The following is an 18,884-nucleotide window of genomic DNA, read 5'->3' as shown; positions in this document are numbered from 1 at the left end:
CAGGGAAGGAGAGATGGATGGGGAGCCAGAAAGAAGAACAGGGAAGGAGAGATGGATGGGGAGCCAGAAAGAAGATTTAAAAAAACAGGGAAGGAGAGAGATGGATGGGGAGCCAGAAGAAGATAAAACAACAGGGAAGGAGAGATGGATCAGGAGCCAGAAAGAAAATAAAACAACAGGGAAGGAGAGATGGATGGGGAGCCAGAAAGAAAATAAAACAACAGGGAAGGAGAGATGGATGGGGAGCCAGAAAGAAGATAAAACAACAGGGAAGGAGATGGATGGGGAGCCAGAAAGAAGAACAGGGAAGGAGAGATGGATGGGGAGCCAGAAAGAAGATAAAACAACAGGGAAGGAGAGATGGATGGGGAGCCAGAAAGAAGATAAAACAACAGGGAAGGAGAGAGATGGATGGGGAGCCAGAAAGAGGATAAAACAACAGGAAGGAGAGAGATGGATGGGGAGCCAGAAAGAAGATAAAACAACAGGGAAGGAGAGATGGATGGGGAGCCAGAAAGAAGATAAAACAACAGGAAGGAGAGATGGATGGGGAGCCAGAAAGAAGAACAGGGAAGGAGAGATGGATGGGGAGCTAGAAAGAAGATACAACAACAGGGAAGGAGAGATGGATGGGGAGCCAGAAAGAAGATAAAACAACAGGGAAGGAGAGATGGATGGGGAGCCAGAAAGAAGAACAGGCAAGGAGAGATGGATGGGGAGCTAGAAAGAAGACCAGGGAAGGAGAGATGGATGGGGAGCCAGAAAGAAAATAAAACAACAGGGAAGGAGAGAGATGGATGGGGAGCCAGAAAGAAGATAAAACAACAGGGAAGCAGAGATGGATGGGGAGCCAGAAAGAAGAACAGGAAAGGAGAAATGGATGGGGAGCCAGAAAGAAAATAAAACAACAGGGAAGGAGAGATGGATGGGGAGCCAGAAAGAAAATAAAACAACAGGGAAGGAGAGATGGATGGGGAGCCAGAAAGAAGATAAAACAACAGGGAAGCAGAGATGGATGGGGAGCCAGAAAGAAGAACAGGGAAGGAGAGATGGATGGGGAGCCAGAAAGAAGATAAAACAACAGGGAAGGAGAGGGATGGATGGGGAGCCAGAAAGAAGATAAAACAACAGGGGATGAGAGATGGATGGGGAGCCAGAAAGAAGAACAGGGAAGGAGAGATGGATGGGGAGCCAGAAAGAAGATAAAACAACAGGGAAGGAGAGATGGATGGGGAGCCAGAAAGAAGATAAAACAACAGGGAAGTAGAGATGGATGGGGAGCCAGAAAGAAGATAAAACAACAGGGAAGGAGAGATGGATGGGGAGCCAGAAAGAGGATAAAACAACAGGGAAGGAGAGAGATGGATGGGGAGCCAGAAAGAAGATAAAACAACAGGGAAGGAGAGAGATGGATGGGGAGCCAGAAAGAAGATAAAACAACAGGGAAGGAGAGATGGATGGGGAGCCAGAAAGAAGAACAGGCAAGGAGAGATGGATGGGGAGCTAGAAAGAAAATAAAACAACAGGGAAGGAGAGAGATGGATGGGGAGCCAGAAAGAAGACCAGGGAAGGAGAGATGGATGGGGAGCCAGAAAGAAAATAAAACAACAGGGAAGGAGCGAGATGGATGGGGAGCCAGAAAGAAGATAAAACAACAGGGAAGGAGAGATGGATGGGGAGCCAGAAAGAAAATAAAACAACAGGGAAGGAGAGATGGATGGGGAGCCAGAAAGAAAATAAAACAACAGGGAAGGAGAGATGGATGGGGAGCCAGAAAGAAGATAAAACAACAGGGAAGCAGAGATGGATGGGGAGCCAGAAAGAAGAACAGGGAAGGAGAGATGGATGGGGAGCTAGAAAGAAGATAAAACAACAGGGAAGGAGAGATGGATGGGGAGCCAGAAAGAAGATAAAACAAAGGGAAGGAGAGATGGATGGGGAGCCAGAAAGAAGATAAAACAACAGGAAGCAGAGATGGATGGGGAGCCAGAAAGAAGAACAGGGAAGGAGAGATGGATGGGGAGCCAGAAAGAAGATAAAACAACAGGGAAGGAGAGATGGATGGGGAGCCAGAAAGAAGATAAACAACAGGGAAGGAGAGAGATGGATGGGGAGCCAGAAAGAAGATAAAACAACAGGGAAGGAAGAGATGGATGGGGAGCCAGAAAGAAGATAAAACAACAGGGAAGGAGAGATGGATGGGGAGCCAGAAAGAAGATAAAACAACAGGGAAGGAGAGATGGATGGGGAGCCAGAAAGAAGATAAAACAACAGGGAAGGAGAATGGATGGGGAGCAGGAAGAAGGAAGGAGAGATGGATGGGGAGCTAGAAAGAAAATAAAACAACAGGGAAGGAGAGATGGATGGGGAGCCAGAAAGAAGATAAAACAACAGGGAAGGAGAGATGGATGGGGAGCCAGAAAGATGATAAAACAACAGGGAAGGAGAGATGGATGGGGAGCCAGAAAGAAGATAAAACAACAGGGAAGGAGAGATGGATGGGGAGCCAGAAAGAAGATAAAACAACAGGGAAGGAGAGATGGATGGGGAGCCAGAAAGAAGAACAGGGGAGAGATGGATGGGGAGCTAGAAAGAAGATACAACAACAGGGAAGGAGAGATGGATGGGGAGCCAGAAAGAAGATAAAACAACAGGGAAGGAGAGATGGATGGGGAGCCAGAAAGAAGAACAGGGAAGGAGAGATGGATGGGGAGCCAGAAAGAAAATAAAACAACAGGGAAGGAGAGATGGATGGGGAGCCAGAAAGAAGATAAAACAACAGGGAAGGAGAGATGGATGGGGAGCCAGAAAGAAGACCAGGGAAGGAGAGATGGATGGGGAGCCAGAAAGAAAATAAAACAACAGGGAAGGAGAGAGATGGATGGGGAGCCAGAAAGAAGATAAAACAACAGGGAAGCAGAGATGGATGGGGAGCCAGAAAGAAGAACAGGAAAGGAGAAATGGATGGGGAGCCAGAAAGAAAATAAAACAACAGGGAAGGAGAGATGGATGGGGAGCCAGAAAGAAGATAAAACAACAGGGAAGGAGAGAGATGGATGGGGAGCCAGAAAGAAGATAAAACAACAGGGAAGGAGAGATGGATGGGGAGCCAGAAAGAAGATAAAACAGGGAAGGAGAGATGGATGGGGAGCCAGAAAGAAGATAAAACAACAGGGAAGGCGAGAGATGGATGGGGAGCCAGAAAGAAGATAAAACAACAGGGAAGGAGAGATGGATGGGGAGCCAGAAAGAAAATAAAACAACAGGGAAGGAGAGAGATGGATGGGGAGCCAGAAAGAAGATAAAACAGGGAAGGAGAGATGGATGGGGAAGGAAGAACAGGGAAGGAGAAATGGATGGGGAGCCAGAAAGAAGATAAAACAACAGGGAAGGAGAGATGGATGGGGAGCCAGAAAGAAGATAAAACAACAGGGAAGGAGAGATGGATGGGGAGCCAGAAAGAAGATAAAACAACAGGGAAGGAGAGATGGATGGGGAGCCAGAAAGAAGAACAGGGAAGGAGCATGGATGGGGAGCCAGAAAGAAGAACAGGAAGGAGAGATGGATGGGGAGCCAGAAAGAAAATAAAACAACAGGGAAGGAGAGATGGATGGGGAGCCAGAAAGAAGATAAAACATCAGGGAAGGAGAGAGATGGATGGGGAGCCAGAAAGAAGATAAAACAACAGGGAAGGAGAGATGGATGGGGAGCCAGAAAGAAGATAAAACAACAGGGAAGGAGAGATGGATGGGGAGCCAGAAAGAAGACCAGGGAAGGAGAGATGGATGGGGTGCCAGAAAGAAAATAAAACAACAGGGAAGGAGAGAGATGGATGGGGAGCCAGAAAGAAGATAAAACAACAGGGAAGGAGAGATGGATGGGGAGCCAGAAAGAAGAACAGGGAAGGAGAAATGGATGGGGAGCCAGAAAGAAGATAAAACAACAGGGAAGGAGAGATGGATGGGGAGCCAGAAAGAAGAACAGGCAAGGAGAGATGGATGGGGAGCTAGAAAGAAAATAAAACAACAGGGAAGGAGAGATGGATGGGGATCCAGAAAGAAGACCAGGGAAGGAGAGATGGATGGGGAGCCAGAAAGAAAATAAAACAACAGGGAAGGAGAGAGATGGATGGGGAGCCAGAAAGAAGATAAAACAACAGGGAAGGAAAGATGGATGGGGAGCCAGAAAGAAGATAAAACAACAGGGAAGCAGAGATGGATGGGGAGCCAGAAAGAAGAACAGGAAAGGAGAAATGGATGGGGAGCCAGAAAGAAAATAAAACAACAGGGAAGGAGAGATGGATGGGGTGCCAGAAAGAAGATAAAACAACAGGGAAGGAGAGAGATGGATGGGGAGCCAGAAAGAAGATAAAACAACAGGGAAGGAGAGATGGATGGGGAGCCAGAAAGAAGATAAAACAGGGAAGGAGAGATGGATGGGGAGCCAGAAAGAAGATAAAACAACAGGGAAGGCGAGAGATGGATGGGGAGCCAGAAAGAAGATAAAACAACAGGGAAGGAGGGATGGATGGGGAGCCAGAAAGAAGATAAAACAACAGGGAAGGAGAGATGGATGGGGAGCCAGAAAGAAAATAAAACAACAGGGAAGGAGAGATGGATGGGGAGCCAGAAAGAAGATAAAACAACAGGGAAGGAGAGATGGATGGGGAGCCAGAAAGAAGAACAGGGAAGGAGAAATGGATGGGGAGCCAGAAAGAAGATAAAACAACAGGGAAGGAGAGATGGATGGGGAGCCAGACAGAAGATAAAACAACAGGGAAGGAGAGATGGATGGGGAGCCAGAAAGACGATAAAACAACAGGGAAGGAGAGATGGATGGGGAGCCAGAAAGAAAATAAAACAACAGGGAAGGAGAGAGATGGATGGGGAGCCAGAAAGAAGATAAAACAACAGGGAAGGAGAGATGGATGGGGAGCCAGAAAGAAGAACAGGGAAGGAGAAATGGATGGGGAGCCAGAAAGAAGATAAAACAACAGGGAAGGAGAGATGGATGGGGAGCCAGAAGAAGATAAAACAACAGGGAAGGAGAGAGATGGATGGGGAGCCAGAAAGAAGATAAAACAACAGGGAAGGAGAGATGGATGGGGAGCCAGAAAGAAGAACAGGGAAGGAGCGATGAATGGGGAGCCAGAAAGAAGAACAGGGAAGGAGAGATGGATGGGGAGCCAGAAAGAAAATAAAACAACAGGGAAGGAGAGATGGATGGGGAGCCAGAAAGAAGATAAAACAACAGGGAAGGAGAGATGGATGGGGAGCCAGAAAGAAGACCAGGGAAGGAGAGATGGATGGGGTGCCAGAAAGAAAATAAAACAACAGGGAAGGAGAGAGATGGATGGGGAGCCAGAAAGAAGATAAAACAACAGGGAAGGAGAGATGGATGGGGAGCCAGAAAGAAGAACAGGGAAGGAGAAATGGATGGGGAGTCAGAAAGAAGATAAAACAACAGGGAAGGAGAGATGGATGGGAGCCAGAAAGAAGATAAAACAACAGGGAAGGAGAGATGGATGGGGAGCCAAAAGAAGATAAAACAACAGGGAAGGAGAGATGGATGGGGAGCCAGAAAGAAAATAAAACAACAGGGAAGGAGAGAGATGGATGGGGAGCAAAAAGAAGATAAAACAACAGGGAAGGAGAGATGGATGGGGAGCCAGAAAGAAGATAAAACATCAGGGAAGGAGAGATGGATGGGGAGCCAGAAAGAAGATAAAACATCAGGGAAGGAGAGAGATGGATGGGGAGCCAGAAAGAAGATAAAACAACAGGGAAGGAGAGATGGATGGGGAGCCAGAAAGAAGACCAGGGAAGGAGAGAGATGGATGGGGAGCCAGAAAGAAGATAAAACATCAGGGAAGGAGAGATGGATGGGGAGCCAGAAAGAAGATAAAACAACAGGGAAGGAGAGATGGATGGGGAGCCAGAAAGAAGATAAAACAACAGGGAAGGAGAGATGGATGGGGAGCCAGAAAGAAGATAAAACATCAGGGAAGGAGAGATGGATGGGGAGCCAGAAAGAAGATAAAACAACAGGGAAGGAGAGATGGATGGGGAGCCAGAAAGAAGAACAGGGAAGGATAAATGGATGGGGAGCCAGAAAAAAGAACAGGGAAGGACAAATGGATGGGGAGCCAGAAAGAAGATAAAACAACAGGGAAGGAGAGATGGATGGGGAGCCAGAAAGAAGAACAGGGAAGGAAATGGATGGGGAAAACAACAGGGAAGGAGAGAGATGGATGGGGAGCCAGAAAGAAGATAAAACAACAGGGAAGGAGAGATGGATGGGGAGCCAGAAAGAAGATAAAACAACAGGGAAGGAGAGAGATGGATGGGGAGCCAAAAAGAAGATAAAACAACAGGGAAGGAGAGATGGATGGGGAGCCAGAAAGAAGATAAAACATCAGGGAAGGAGAGATGGATGGGGAGCCAGAAAGAAGATAAAACATCAGTGAAGGAGAGAGATGGATGGGGAGCCAGAAAGAAGATAAAACAACAGGAAGGAGAGATGGATGGGGAGCCAGAAAGAAGACCAGGGAAGGAGAGAGATGGATGGGGAGCCAGAAAGAAGATAAAACATCAGGGAAGGAGAGATGGATGGGGAGCCAGAAAGAAGATAAAACAACAGGGAAGGAGAGATGGATGGGGAGCCAGAAAGAAGATAAAACATCAGGGAAGGAGAGATGGATGGGGAGCCAGAAAGAAGATAAAACAACAGGGAAGGAGAGATGGATGGGGAGCCAGAAAGAAGATAAAACAACAGGGAAGGAGAGATGGATGGGGAGCCAGAAAGAAGAACAGGGAAGGAGAGATGGATGGGGAGCCAGAAAGAAGATAAAACAACAGGGAAGGAGAGATGGATGGGGAGCCAGAAAGAAGATAAAACAACAGGGAAGGAGAGATGGATGGGGAGCCAGAAAGAAGATAAAACAACAGGGAAGGTGAGATGGATGGGGAGCCAGAAAGAAGATAAAACAACAGGGAAGGAGAGATGGATGGGGAGCCAGAAAGAAGAACAATAAAACAACAGGGAAAAAACAACTTCTTCTTTCTCTCTTTCTTGCGTTCCTTCTTGTCTTTCCGTCACTCCCTTCCTCCTTCCCACCCTCCTTGATCAGGCAGATGTCGTTGTGATGGTGATGAGTATGGGCTTTACTGAGACAGTGACTAAGCACAGTGGGGCGGTGGCCCATGCTAGAACCATGGGTGTGTTCGTATTTTCAATCTGTTGTGCCAGAGTGTGCTCTGGGCATTGGTAAATTCAGAGCGTTTCGCTCTGGGAGCGTTTCGCTCTGGGAGCGTTCAGAGGGCACACTGTACACTCTGGCCGAGGAGTAGGGTTGATCCCAGATGTCTGACCTCACAAGGGCAGTCAAGCACCCAAGCCAACTGGCTAATGTTGGCTAGCTTGCTAGCTACTTCCAGACACAATGAGAGAACACCTCATACTGATCATTTTAACCCCGCTAGTAGAGCGTGTTAGGCTGTTTTTATGTTATCTAGAGCGTTGGTGACAAACTGTGCTGCTGGCAACAACAGTCATATTCAGCAGGTGGGGCGTGTTCCTAAATTCATCAGTTGTTCTGTGCTCTGGCACACTCAGATGAGAGTGCTCTGAAATCAGAGTAGATAGCCAGAGAGAACTTACGAACACACCCTACGTCTCTACCGATCAGAGTTACACATACCCATTCATTCACCTCTCCTTCCTTCCTTTCTCTCTTTCCCTCGGATGCCCATCGGCTCCTACTCTACCACCCCAGGCCCATCCTTCTTCTCTCCTCCCTCTGTTGCCCTCCATGGGATTTACTGAAACAGTGAGTCAGTACTCTACAGTTAGCTGTCACGCTAACACTAGGATAACTCTCTGACCTACTTTCCAAAGAGGCTTTTCCCCTCCACTCGCACTGCCTGGATGTCTGCTTTATACTGATAACTGGACGCGCACACATGTATGTGTGCAGTTACACGCGCTCGCCCACACATACACACTCCAGCTTATGTTAATAGGAACATAAAGCCTGAGAGACATGAAGCTGATCCTTGAGAGGACGGTGATGCTCACTGTCCTGTTATTCCTGGTTTTCCTTAGCCGGAGTGAGAGTGAGAGTGAGAGAGAGAGAGAGAGAGAGAGAGAGAGTGTGTGTGTGTTTTATCCCAATCGTCTTAAAGCAAGCATGAGTATTCTACTCTAAATCGCTCCGCTGAGACTTTGTTTGTTGTGAGGCTTTTTGTGTGAAAGGAATGTATGTCTCATCTAAATGGCATATTCAGGAGCTTAGTCTTTGTGTTTGAACTCTCTCTTTCTAGAGCAGGCGTCTTTCCCCCCTTTCTCTACCTCCCTCATCTCTTCAGGTACATCTATTTCTGCTTTCTCCTGTCCACCTCACTCTTCCATTCATCTTCCCTCCTTTCTCTACCTCGTTTCCTAACACATCTCTTCAGGTACATCTATTTCTGCTTTCTCCTGTCCACCTCACTCTTCCATTCATCTTCCATTCATCTTCCCTCCTTTCTCACTCTTCCATTCCTCCTTTCCTAACACATCTCTTCAGGTACATCTATTTCTGCTTTCTCCTGTCCACCTCACTCTTCCATTCATCTTCCCTCCTTTCTCTACCTCCCTTCCTAACACATCTCTTCAGGTACATCTATTTCTTCCCTTTCTCCTCCCTCCACCATCTCTTCAGGTACATCTTCCATTCATCTTCCCTCCTTTCTCTACCTCCTTTCTTCCTAACACATCTCTTCAGGTACATCTATTTCTGCTTTCTCCTGTCCACCTCACTCTTCCATTCATCTTCCCTCCTTTCTCTACCTCCCTTCCTAACACATCTCTTCAGGTACATCTATTTCTGCTTTCTCCTGTCCACCTCACTCTTCCATTCATCTTCCCTCCTTTCTCTACCTCCTTTCCTAACACATCTCTTCAGGTACATCTATTTCTGCTTTCTTCTGTCCACCTCACTCTTCCATTCATCTTCCCTCCTTTCCTCAGGTGATGGGGGTATTCCGGACGATATCGAACAGAGTCTGGCATAATAAGGCAGCAAGGAATGGCCAGACACCTCCTAACTTATACACCTTCATGAACGACATACAGAGAGGGAGAGTTCCTTTTACATTTACAGATAGATCCTGACACAATCATTCCCTGCACTTGCTTCCAGAATGAGAGGGGGAAAGATGCAAGATGGAACAGTTTAATATGGCACTTCATATGTGTGTAAATTAAGGAAGCATGGTACATGGTGTGTGTGTGTGTGTGTGTGTGTAGCATTGAAAATAAAAGAAGTCACGTACATATGCACAGGGCTGATTACAAAAACAAGGATGGGCATGGAAGCTGTGCTTCAAGACAGCGGTCCATTTACACGACCAGCCAGCCAGGATCAGACTAGAACTACTGAATAATTCAAACTATGAAAGAAGCTGAATCAACCACTTCTCTTTAACTTTTCTTCCCCCCTTCTTTATTTAGCCATGTTGTTCTTCAATCTATTTGTACAAAGATAGATGCATGTGGCTCCCGAGTGGTGCAGAGGTCTAAGGCACTGCATCTCAGTGCTAGAGGCGTCACTACAGACGCCCTTGTTCAGAAATGTAGCACTAACACACAGACACTTTCTCTCTCTGTCATTGTGTGCTTTTCAAAGTGAACGCCTGCGCCTGCACACAAACAGTATCTGTCCACACGGCGGATGGATGGGCCGCCGAGGTCGGACGAAACAAAGGCAAAAGGGAAACGGCAGTGAGGGAAAAGTCAATGACTCATTTTGAAGTTGACTCCCCCTCACCCTCTGGGGATGACTTCGGAGTGATTGATTACGAGATGGTCAGAGCTGATGAGAGTTGATGGGCAACACTAAACATTCACAGCAACTGAATCTCCAACAAAGAAGTGGTTGTACTTCCACACCAACCAAACACACACAATTTCCTCTCACTCACTAAACTTGTGTGTACAGCCGTTGTAGATGTGCATTACCCTAACCATTTTCACCACACTCAAATGTTTCCTGCGACCCGATTAGTTAACCGTCAATGTGACCTTTGACCTCAAGGTCACCTCAAGGTCACTGCTGCCATGAGCTGTTCTTCAAATGTGTGCCCCTCTCTCTAGTCTCAAAAAAAAAAGATTACCCACTGGGCACACACTGGTTGAATCAACGTTGTTTCCGCGTCATTTCAATAAAATGACGCTGACCCAACGTGGAATAGACATTGAATAGACTGACATCTGTTTCTGGTGGGTCTGGTTTCAACGATGGACTCTTTTGCCATAGAGGAACTACGTCACTGCCTACGTCGAGAAGGGGGAACTTTTCCGGGGACTCTTCAAAGTCACACATGCCAGAACGTTGCGGTTCAAAACCAAAGTTGGCAGGCAAAACCTTTGCAGGGGTTTTAGTTAAGGCAGTTGATGCAAACTAGCCAATTGTGAAATGCACTCATTAAAAATAACCTCTGTGATCTCCGTCTTGCTAGATTCTATTTTGTGTTTTATTCAAGTGGATAAAGTAGTGTCGTAGGCAGTGATGTAGTTCCTCTGTGCCAAAAGAGACCATAATTGAAACCAGACCATCTCATAATCAATCACCCGACCCCGAGTTGCCTAGGGTCAAGTTTTCAAGACTACTCTCTCTTACCCCTTCTCGCTCCCTCTCTCTAATCCACTCTTTTGTCTTTCCTCTCTTTCTCCACACTTTTCACCAGTTTCTTTTCTCTCGACCTCTCCCTTCAACCCCCCCTGTCCTAGACAACCATTTAGGCACTTCTAAAAAAGATGGACCTGTTGCAGTGGTGGGTGGGAGAAAAGACAAACATACTCTCCTTTTCACACTACCACCTCCGACCACCACCATGAGAACTAACAGCTGGGGAGGCGGATGACAGACACGGAGAGAGAGAATGAAAAAGAGAGATGGAAAGTGGGGATTAGCCAGGTGTTTGATAATAAAGGTAAAGTGGGGACACTGTAGGGAAAGACAATTGGGCCAAGGGTGTGAAATTGGTGTGGAATGGGTGTGAGGGAGAGAATGAAGAGGATGGAATGGTTGGGAGGTGTGGAATGGGTGTGAGGGAGAGAATGAAGAGGATGGAATGGTTGGGTGGGTGTGGAATGGGTGTGAGAGAGAGAATGAAGAGGATGGAATGGTTGGGTGGGTGTGGATGTGAGGGAGAGAATGAAGAGGATGGAATGGTTGGGTGGGTATGGAATGGGTGTGAGGGAGAGAATGAAGAGGATGGAATGGTTGGGTGGGTGTGATGGAGAGAATGAAGAGGATGGAATTGTTGGGTGGGTGTGGAATGGGTGTGAGAGAGAATGAAGAGGATGGAATGGTTGGGTGGGTGTGGATGTGAGGGAGAGAATGAAGAGGATGGAATGGTTGGGTGGGTGTGGAATGGGTGTGATGAAGAGAGAGATAATTAAGAAAATGGAATGGTTGGGTGGGTGGGTGTGGAATGGGTGTGAGGGAGAGAGAGAGAAGAGAATGGAATGGTTGGATGGGTGTGGAATGGTGTGATGAAGAGAGAGAGAATTAAGAAAATGGAATGGTTGGGTGGGTGTGGAATGGGTGTGAGGGAGAGAGAGAGAAGAGAATGGAATGGTTGGATGGGTGTGGAATGGTGGGAGGGAGAGAGAAAATGAAAAGAATGGAATGTGTTGGATGGGTGTGGAATGGGAAGGGGAAACACAGAGTGAAGGAGACCAGCCGGTAGGGTGAGGGAAGGTGGAGAGGGGGAGTAAGGAAAGAGACAACAAGGTGGAGGAGGGATTGAGGGAGGTTTTAATAAGCCCCTCTCCTCTTCTCTTTTCTCCTCTTCCTCCTTTCCTGTCTTGCTATGTGGTTAGGTTGTGGTTCATTTAGTGTGTGTGTGTGTCAAGTTAAGTTCTTGTACTCACAGCTGTCTTCCTCCTCAGTGATGGCGCTAATGACGTAGCAGGCGTACACGAAGCCCAGGAGCTGAGAAAACACACACAGTGAGTTAGAACACACAGAGGAGTGTGTGGGTGCGTGTGCGAACATATGAAGTACAACTATAGGATAGAGAGGAAAGAGCAAACATACAGTACCCTAGGGGATAAACACCGGCATTCCGAAATAGCGACTGTTGATGTGAGTGTATGTACAGGGAGTAGCTGGTTGGGGGATGGTACAACAGGTTGCAATCAAAATCACTGATCAGTACATAAATCAGCATGTGCAGTATGAGTCTATGAGCTCATCTATATTCCTCTCTATCAAAATAATGCAATACACAAATCAACAACATGTCCAGAGACACTTCCTCAGAAAACAAACACATGAAGACACCCTGCACTTAAAAGCTGGTAGAACCATTAGATAACCAAACCAAGAACACTATTCTGGGCTCAGCAGCCTATCGTCCTGAAACTAGGCAAAGTGACAATAGGCTGTACTGTTGGCAGATGGCTGTCATCTATTCTGAGACACACAAACTGGGGCTAAGAAAGAAAGACAGACAGACACTCTCTACCTCCAATGACTTGGCACACTGCCATGCCAATTAAACCAGCATCGGGCACAATGCCCTCAAAACACACACTGGGCAACCGGAGACTGTGTGTGTGTGTGTGTGTGTGTGTGTGTGTGTGTGTGTGTGTGTGTGTGTGTGTGTGTGTGTATTTGGGCATGCATGTTTTCATGCACAAGTGAGCCTAGTGATGGTACAGGCTATACAGTATATGAGTGTCTGTCTGTGTTCTCGAAGAGTAATGACTAGTCCTATAATCACACCTCAGACAACATTACTCCTCTGCGGGTGATGTGGAGGTAAACCCAGGCCCTGCATGTCCCCAGGCACCCTCATTTGTTGACTTCTGTGATCGAAAAAGCCTTGGTTTCATGCATGTCAACATCAGAAGCCTCCTCCCTAAGTTTGTTTTACTCACTGCTTTAGCACACTCTGCTAACCCTGATGTCCTTGCCGTGTCTGAATCCTGGCTCAGGAAGGCCACCAAAAATTCTGAGATTTCCATACCCAACTATAACATTTTCCGCCAAGATAGAACTGCCAAAGGGGGAGGAGTTGCAGTCTACTGCAGAGATAGCCTGCAAAGTAATGTCATACTTTCCAGGTCCATACCCAAACAGTTCGAACTACTAATTTTAAAAATTACTCTCTCCAGAAATAAGTCTCTCACTGTTGCCGCCTGCTACCGACTCCCCTCAGCTCCCAGCTGTGCCCTGGACACCATTTGTGAATTGATCGCCCCCCATCTAGCTTCAGAGTTTGTTCTGTTAGGTGACCTAAACTGGGATATGCTTAACACCCCGGCAGTCCTACAATCTAAGCTAGATGCCCTCAATCTCACACAAATCATCAAGGAACCCACCAGGTACAACCCTAAATCTGTAAACAAGGGCACCCTCATAGACGTCATCCTGACTAACTGGCCCTCCAAATACACCTCCGCTGTCTTCAACCAGGATCTCAGCGATCACTGCCTCATTGCCTGTATCCGCTACGGAGCCGCAGTCAACCGACCACCCCTCATCACTGTCAAACAGTCCCTAAAACACTTCTGTGAGCAGGCCTTTCTAATCGACCTGGCCCGGGTATCCTGGAAGGACATTGACCTCATCCCGTCAGTTGAGGATGCCTGGTCATTCTTTAAAAGTAACTTCCTCACCATTTTAGATAAGCATGCTCCGTTCAAAAAATGCAGAACTAAGAACAGATATAGCCCTTGGTTCACTCCAAACCTGACTGCCCTTGACCAGCACAAAAACATCCTGTGGCGGACTGCAATAGCATCGAATAGTCCCCGCGATATGCAACTGTTCAGGGAAGTCAGGAACCAATACACGCAGTCAGTCAGGAAAGCTAAGGCCAGCTTCTTCAGGCAGAAATTTGCATCCTGTAGCTCCAACTCCAAAAAGTTCTGGGACACTGTGAAGTCCATGGAGAACAAGAGCACCTCCTCCCAGCTGCCCACTGCACTGAGGCTAGGTAACACGGTCACCACCGATAAATCCATGATTATCGAAAACTTCCAGAAGCATTTCTCAACGGCTGGCCATGCCTTCCGCCTGGCTACTCCAACCTCGGCCAACAGCTCCGCCCCCCCCCCGCAGCTACTCACCCAAGCCTCTCCAGGTTCTCCTTTACCCAAATCCAGATAGCAGATGTTCTAAAAGAGCTGCAAAACCTGGATCCGTTCAAATCAGCTGGGCTTGACAATCTGGACCCTCTCTTTCTGAAACTATCCGCCGCCATTGTCACAACCCCTATTACCAGCCTGTTCAACCTCTCTTTCATATCGTCTGAGATCCCCAAGGATTGGAAAGCTGCCGCAGTCATCCCCCTCTTCAAAGGGGGAGACACCCTGGACCCAAACTGTTACAGACCTATATCCATCCTGCCCTGCCTATCTAAGGTCTTCGAAAGCCAAGTCAACAAACAGGTCACTGACCATCTCGAATCCCACCGTACCTTCTCCGCTGTGCAATCTGGTTTCCGAGCCGGTCATGGGTGCACCTCAGCCACGCTCAAGGTACTAAACGATATCATAACCGCCATCGATAAAAGACAGTACTGTGCAGCCGTCTTCATCGACCTTGCCAAGGCTTTCGACTCTGTCAATCACCATATTCTTATCGGCAGACTCAGTAGCCTCGGTTTTTCGGATGACTGCCTTGCCTGGTTCTCCAACTACTTTGCAGACAGAGTTTAGTGTGTCAAATCGGAGGGCATGCTGTCCGGTCCTCTGGCAGTCTCTATGGGGGTGCCATAGGGTTCAATTCTCGGGCCGACTCTTTTCTCTGTATATATCAATGATGTTGCTCTTGCTGCGGGCGATTCCTTGATCCACCTCTACGCAGATGACACCATTCTATATACTTCCGGCCCGTCCTTGGACACTGTGCTATCTCACCTCCAAACGAGCTTCAATGCCATACAACACTCCTTCCGTGGCCTCCAACTGCTCTTAAACGCTAGTAAAACCAAATGCATGCTTTTCAACCGTTCGCTGCCTGCACCCGCACACCTGACTAACTTCACCACCCTGGATGTTCCGACCTTGAATATGTGGACATCTATAAGTACCTAGGTGTCTGGCTAGACTGTAAACTCTCCTTCCAGACTCATATCAAACATCTCCAATCGAAAATCAAATCTACAGTCGGCTTTCTATTCCGCAACAAAGCCTCCTTCACTCACGCCACCAAACTTACCCTCGTAAAACTGACTATCCTACCGATCCTCGACTTCGGCGATGTCATCTACAAAATAGCTTCCAACACTCTACTCAGCAAACTGGATGCAGTTTATCACAGTGCCATCCGTTTTGTCACTAAAGCACCTTATAACACCCACCACTGTGACCTGTATGCTCTAGTCGGCTGGCCCTCGCTACATATTCGTCGCCAGACCCACTGGCTCCAGGTCATCTACAAGTCCATGCTAGGTAAAGCTCCGCCTTATCTCAGTTCACTGGTCACGATGGCAACACCCACCCGTAGCACGCGCTCCAGCAGGTGTATCTCACTGATCATCCCTAAAGCCAACACCTCATTTGGCCGCCTTTCGTTCCAGTTCTCTGCTGCCTGTGACTGGAATGAATTGCAAAAATCGCTGAAGTTGGAGACTTTTATCTCCCTCACCAACTTCAAACATCTGCTATCTGAGCAGCTAACCGATCGCTGCAGCTGTACATAGTCTATCGGTAAATAGCCCACCCATTTTTACCTACCTCATCACCATACTGTTTTTATTTATTTACTTTTCTGCTCTTTTGCACACCAATATCTCTACCTGTACATGACCATCTGATGATTTATCACTCCAGTGTTAATCTGCAAAAATGTAATTATTCGCCTACCTCCTCATGCCTTTTGCACACAATGTATATAGACTCTCTTTTTTTCTACTGTGTTATTGACTTGTTGTTTGTTTACTCCATGTGTAACTCTGTGTTGTCTGTTCACACTGCTATGCTTTATCTTGGCCAGGTCGCAGTTGCAAATGAGAACTTGTTCTCAACTAGCCTACCTGGTTAAATAACAATAAAATAAAAAATTAGCAGCCTAAATGAGTTTTAAGAGAGGAAATTGAGTCCATCCCACCTTCTCTCCATCAGCTAATTACCTCTGACAGGCAGGCCAGCCACTACTACAGTAGTAGAGAATGAACATAGACGTAAAGCCTGGACCACACACAAGATGGTGTTAGCAGCTGGGGGCCAGTGTTTGATATGCATGAATTCCCTTGATTAAAGTGTCTGGAGGGATCAGCCAACAACACAGTCAGCAAATGCAGACGGTCAGGGTGGGGGGATAGCGCACCTAGGGTGGTTGATAGGGAGGTTGTATGTGGGTGTTTAACTCAACTGTTGACCTGAATCTGTAGCCTTTCAGTAATTACATCAGTCCAACAACTTGTTAACATTAAGTCAACTGGTCCCATGGCGCTTGCAACCCCAAGGTTGTGGGGCACCAGGTTGAAGTCAAAATGCAGTAACTACTGTAAGTCCCTCTGGACAAGAGTGTCTTCTAAATGACAAAATAATGTACACAGACACCGCTATTTGTTTCTCTCTCCCCTGAGCTTTTTCTTCGTCCTCCCCTCGTCTCTCTCGGCCATCTGTGGGGGTCTCTCCGTTCTAATAGCACTAATGGAAAGTGACTCCTCTGACATCTCCCCTCGTCTCTCTCGGCCGTCTGTGGGGGTCTCTCCATTCTAATAGCATTAATAGAAAGTGACTCTGACATCTCCCCTTGTCTCTCTCGGCTGTCTATGGGGGTCTCTCCGTTCTATTAGCACTAATGGAAAGTGACTCTGACATCTCCCCTCGTCTCTCTCGGCCGTCTGTGGGGTTCTCTCCATTCTAATAGCACTAATGGTTCAATTTGCTGTTCATCTATTATCTTTAGCAAACAGTGGAGGCTGCTGAGGGGAGGACAGCTCATAATAATGTCTGGTACCGAGCCAATGGAAACCATGTGTTTGATGTATTTGATGACATTCCACCCATTCCACCAACCTCCTGTGATAGCAAAGCTTATCAGAGGAAACAGGCTTTGGGAGAAAACATGATATTCCACATTTCACGCTATTCATCCTCTCAGGATAACATCAGCCCACACACAAGCAGACACAATCACAATAATACATGTGCATGTACACACAAACACATTTACACACACACACACACACACTAATGCCATTGAGAAGCCGTGTAGATTTGAAAGACACACAGTGAGGAGACAGACATTTGCATGTGTTAATGAAGGGCACTGTCAAAGCTGCAAATATTAGCCCAGGTAGAGAGAGACAACCAGATTCCACACACACACACATACACACAGAGGAAATGAGGACATGTTGGGGAATTGAGGCCTTCATCAGGGTGCTCAGTCCAGTAACACGTATTGTGTTTCTTTCAATAATTTTACTTTGGCAGTAGTTATTTTTCAGTCAGTCCTTTGCATGTGTGTGTGTGAGATAGTAGGGGGATTTCCATTGATTGGCTGGCTAATTAACACACTATTGATCTGGCTCACTGTCCTTGGAGAAAAGCACAATGCAGCCATTTTTTTATATCAATTTCAAATCCATTCTGGGTAACAATTAAGTACCTTACTGTAATAGTTTTCCAATAAAATGGTTGAAAATAAAAAATATATAGTTTTTTACCAAAAACCTTTTCTCAAGATAGAATTGAGTTAGGACTGACTGGGAATGGTCTTAATGGGGAGGTGATAACTGAAATCCAGCTGTTATTGGCAGAGAGTTTTGGAACTCTCTTTGTTATTCGTCTACTAGCTACTTTACCACCAGGTGATGTCACCAGGCAATCCTAAACTCCACCCACCTCCACCTGCTGATTAAAAAGGCTTGTGTAGATTGTCTTTTCAACCAGCAACTTTCTGGAAATAACAAAAACAACAGAAAATCACACTTTTACAGTGATCGTTTCATCAGCGGCTGTACAATATGATACAAAACACAGGAAAAACTGAACGTTAACTGCACTGGGCCTTTAAGTGTTCTTTAATGAAGGGAATGAATGTAGATCTGTCTATCACAATTGAGAGAGAGAGAGATAATTAGAAAGACGAGTTCTACTGTTCAGGTGAGGAACACTGGATTCAGACCCTGAAGAGTAACAATGCTCATAATGGTAGCTAAAAGGGGAACAAACAAGAATGTATTCTAAATACATAGTTCATCTTCACAGATTTCCGGCCCCATTGGGCATACACTTGCAAAAATAGACTGGGCAGCAGAAAACAGGGTTTTTTTTTCTCCCACTTCCAAAGCAAAAGTAGACAAGTAGCCTACTCCACAGACATTTTGATGTGTTCCTTTTTCAAGATGGAGTTAAGATAGCAACAGCAAAACAATTCCAGAGAGAGAGAGAGAGAGAGAGAGAGAGAGAGAGAGAGAGAGAGAGAGAGAGAGAGAGACAGAGAGAGAGAGAGAGAGAGAGAGAGAGAGAGAGAGAGACAGAGAGACAGAGAGACAGAAAGAGATAGAGAGAGAGAGAGACAGACAGAGAGAGAGGGAGAGAGAGACAGATCCACAAAGAATTCGAAAACAAATCCAATTTTGAAAAACTCCCATATCTACTGGGTGAAATTCCACAGTGTGCCATCACAGCAGCAAGATTTGTGACCTGTTGCCACGAGAAAAGGGCAACCAGTGAAGAACAAACACCATTGTAAATACAACCCATATTTATGCTTATTTAGTTTATCTTGTGTCCTTTAACCATTTGTACATTTTTAAAACACTGTATATATATAATATGACATTTGAAATGTCTTTATTGTTTTGAAACTTCTGTATGTGTAATGTTTACTGTTCATTTTTGTTGTTTTTCACTTTATATATTCACTT

At 46.4% G+C, this 18,884-nt stretch overlaps 1 protein-coding gene across 5 annotated transcripts in view; it reads right to left on the bottom strand.

Moving 5' to 3' along the window:
- LOC112226512 (sodium/potassium-transporting ATPase subunit beta-1-interacting protein 3-like) overlaps nt 1-18,884 on the bottom strand; it is a 171,698-nt gene that overhangs the window by 26,318 nt on the left and 126,496 nt on the right. For all 5 annotated transcript variants that reach the window (XR_006080181.1, XM_024390865.2, XM_024390867.2 and 2 more), the window contains one exon: nt 11,920-11,980. Coding sequence is in view for 4 of the 5 variants with exons in the window: in XM_024390865.2 (XP_024246633.2) it covers nt 11,920-11,980 (61 nt within the window). In the remaining variant the exon portion in view is untranslated. The remainder of the gene's footprint in view (nt 1-11,919; nt 11,981-18,884) is intronic.

This window comes from Oncorhynchus tshawytscha, linkage group LG28 (genome assembly GCF_018296145.1).
Source record: "Oncorhynchus tshawytscha isolate Ot180627B linkage group LG28, Otsh_v2.0, whole genome shotgun sequence".
In the NCBI taxonomy this organism is placed as follows: Eukaryota; Metazoa; Chordata; class Actinopteri; order Salmoniformes; family Salmonidae; genus Oncorhynchus; species Oncorhynchus tshawytscha.
Note: the sequence above shows the minus strand (reverse complement) of the source record. Positions and strands in the feature narration are given on the sequence as shown.